The sequence below is a fragment of the Bipolaris zeicola genome (assembly GCF_000523435.1).
Source record: "Bipolaris zeicola 26-R-13 unplaced genomic scaffold scaffold_645, whole genome shotgun sequence".
Lineage (NCBI taxonomy): Eukaryota > Fungi > Ascomycota > Dothideomycetes > Pleosporales > Pleosporaceae > Bipolaris > Bipolaris zeicola.
Genome location: NW_006912694.1, coordinates 1 through 2,722, shown reverse-complemented (window position 1 = coordinate 2,722; position 2,722 = coordinate 1). Strand labels below are relative to the sequence as shown.

At 47.9% G+C, this 2,722-nt stretch overlaps 1 protein-coding gene across 1 annotated transcript; it reads right to left on the bottom strand.

The window, feature by feature from the left end:
• Window positions 1-96: 96 nt before the first annotated feature.
• On the bottom strand, window positions 97-2,033 carry COCCADRAFT_10482 (uncharacterized protein; the record flags this gene model as incomplete). The annotated part of the gene is made up of 2 exons (XM_007720784.1): window positions 97-698; window positions 773-2,033. The coding sequence occupies 2 exons, from the start codon at window positions 2,031-2,033 to the stop codon at window positions 97-99; spliced, it is 1,863 nt and encodes a 620-aa protein (XP_007718974.1).
• Between the last annotated feature and the right edge of the window lie 689 nt (window positions 2,034-2,722).

Here is a 2,722-nt window from a genome sequence, read left to right as displayed (position 1 = left end):
AATAATAATAATAATAATAATACGTTATACAAAAAGGAGCTTCGCGTTCACAACAATCGCTGACTCCAGGTAATTTTTCCTAATAATAAGCAAGGCCTAGGTTGAAAACTGCCCAGTAACCGTCCAGTAGACATTGTAGTTGATGTTGTGCGCATCGTAAAATGGACCAATGTCTACGGCCTTACCGTTGGCAGTCCCTGTAAATGCTAGACTGTTGCTGTTTGTACGGCGTACAGAGTCCAAAGCTAGCGATGGCATGGAACTAAGAGATTGCTGTCCATAGTTACCGCTCAGAACTGTCGGGCCGTAGGCGATAGCTGCAACGTTTGCGTTGTCGTTGGCAGGTACGGTGCGCAGCTTCATCGGTAACTTCACGGTAACCGTATCACCAGATGCCCAGGTTCGTGACAGCGTAGCATAGCTCCCTGGGTTGGCAGTAACTCCAGATGCTTGTCCGTTCAGACTGATGGTCGCACCAGATGTCCATGAAGGGATGCGGATCTTCATAGCCCAGTTGCCAGTGCCAACAACTGTCAAAGTAGTCGTATCGCCGATAGGGAACGTAGTTACTTGTGTGATCTTGACGTTGCGCTGCTTCCAGTCTAGCGTCGAAGGCGTGAAAAGATTCACGTAGAGTGCCGAGTTATCATAGAAGTAAATGGAGTCCATAAGCTTGGTGTTGGTCTCCAGAGCCGTACCTTATTCACGATGGGATTTAGTCAATTTTCAATTGTGCTTCTAATGGAGTATGTGGAAGAGACATCAAACTTACCTTGGCAGCACCAAAAGGAGTTGTAGTCAGTACTCCATGTACCTCCACCCCAGGCTGGTCCGACTCCTCGACGTCCACCACTCTTGAGTGGAGTAAAGTAGGTTATGTGGCCATGGTTATCACCTGGGTTCTGAGCGCCAAGAAGGTGATTGATGAGAGCACGTTCGTAATAATCGAAGTACTTCGTACTGGTGGGATCTGTTGTCCATAGATCTCGAGTGAGCTTGAGCATGTTATAAGTATTACATTGCTCAGCAGTGTCGTTCGTCAAAAAGTTAGAGATCTGGTTCGGTGGGCGGAAATGTTCCGCTTGACTGTTGCCACCGATTGCGTATGTATGTGCGTTGATGGTAAAATCCCAAGCGTTTTTCGCAATGTCAAGGTAGCGCTTGGTACCAGTGGATTTATATTCCCGAGCTGCACCAATCCACTTTGGCACTTGAGTATTTGCGTGATTACCATTGAGCTGATCCTGGTTGTTTGCAAGAGGGTCGAACACTTTTGCGTGATCGAAACGTTGTGCTACGGTGAGCCACTGCTTATCTCCAGTGAGTTGGTAAATCTCCGCAAGGACATCGTTCATGCCTCCAAACTCTGTTCCTAGCATCGTTTGCATCTGAGCGGTACTCAATTTTTTGGTCCGTCCGTCTACCCAGCCAGTAAGGGCCAGCAAGACATCACGAGCTTTTTGATCGCCAATGATACGCCACGCATCGAGTAGGCCAGCCATTGTCTTGTGTACAGCATAGTATGGGACATTTCCGCCCGTTAATTTTCCAGCTTCAAGAGCAGCAAATTCTGATTCGGGGAAGCCGGACAGATAGCCTGGGCTGAATCCGGCCACGCCGTTGTTGGCCTGGCATTTGGCAAGTTCCTGAACAAAATACGCGGCGCGGTCTTTACACGTGCTGTCGCGCAAAGTTGCGTAGCAATGGACCCATCCCGTGAGATAATGCCCTTGGACGTGAGAACGGAAAGGAAATGTGGGCGCATCCCATCCACCGTTCGGCTGCGCGCCGTTCGTAGAGAGCTTGTGGGTTGCTCGGAAGTTGTAGAGTAGTCGGTCGACATTGACAAACTTAAGGTAGTTGAGTGTCCGATTCTCATTATCCTTCCAGCGGCTGTTGCTTAATGCGACCTGGCTTAAGTCGAATGCATGGGCGGAGGTTCCTACTTCCGGTACAACGACAGTCGGGATGGTCTGGGCAAAGATTGGTACCACTACCAAAAGGTATCCAGCAAAGCTAGCCTTGAGGAGCATGGCGCAATGCTATTGTTAAAGGCGGTAACGAAATTATGCAATCGAGAACGTCTTCCACAAGAGCCTGGAATTCTATTCTTTATATGATAAGTCTGTAGTACTTTTGCGGCACCAATTCAAAATTCTTATACATATGATTGATAGAACTAGCCATCTTTTACACGAATAGGAAACGCGATCGCAAACGAACACCAAGTCCATTGGTGGTAATTTGTTGCAGGAACATGTGGATTGTTTCCTATATGTAAGGTTACTTTGCCCATAACCATATTGTGTGACGGGAAACATGCCCACCATCGGGACATTTGCAAACTGCTGAGAGAATCCGCCAATGGCAGTGACGCAGCAATGCCGAGGTGGTCAAGGATTAAAGGCCAAGTCGCGGGGAAAAGCTTGACATCTCAATGAGGGCCCAAGCTAGCAGCGCAAACATCCATTTTGCACCAACCACAACCAAGACACGATGTTTCTCTATATGAAGCAACAAATTGCATCGGATGATCGATTGCCATATTAAGATTAAAGGACATGAGGTTTCCGCAGCCGAAATCACGTTACTTAAGACAAGGCGACGTAAGTGCTGTGTCCGTGCACGAGTGAGTGAGTGAGTTGTATTTAACGTCTATATATAAAGCCTCCCTTGGGGCATGTAGACGGGCTATGCCTATGACTTGCCGTACTATGCCTAG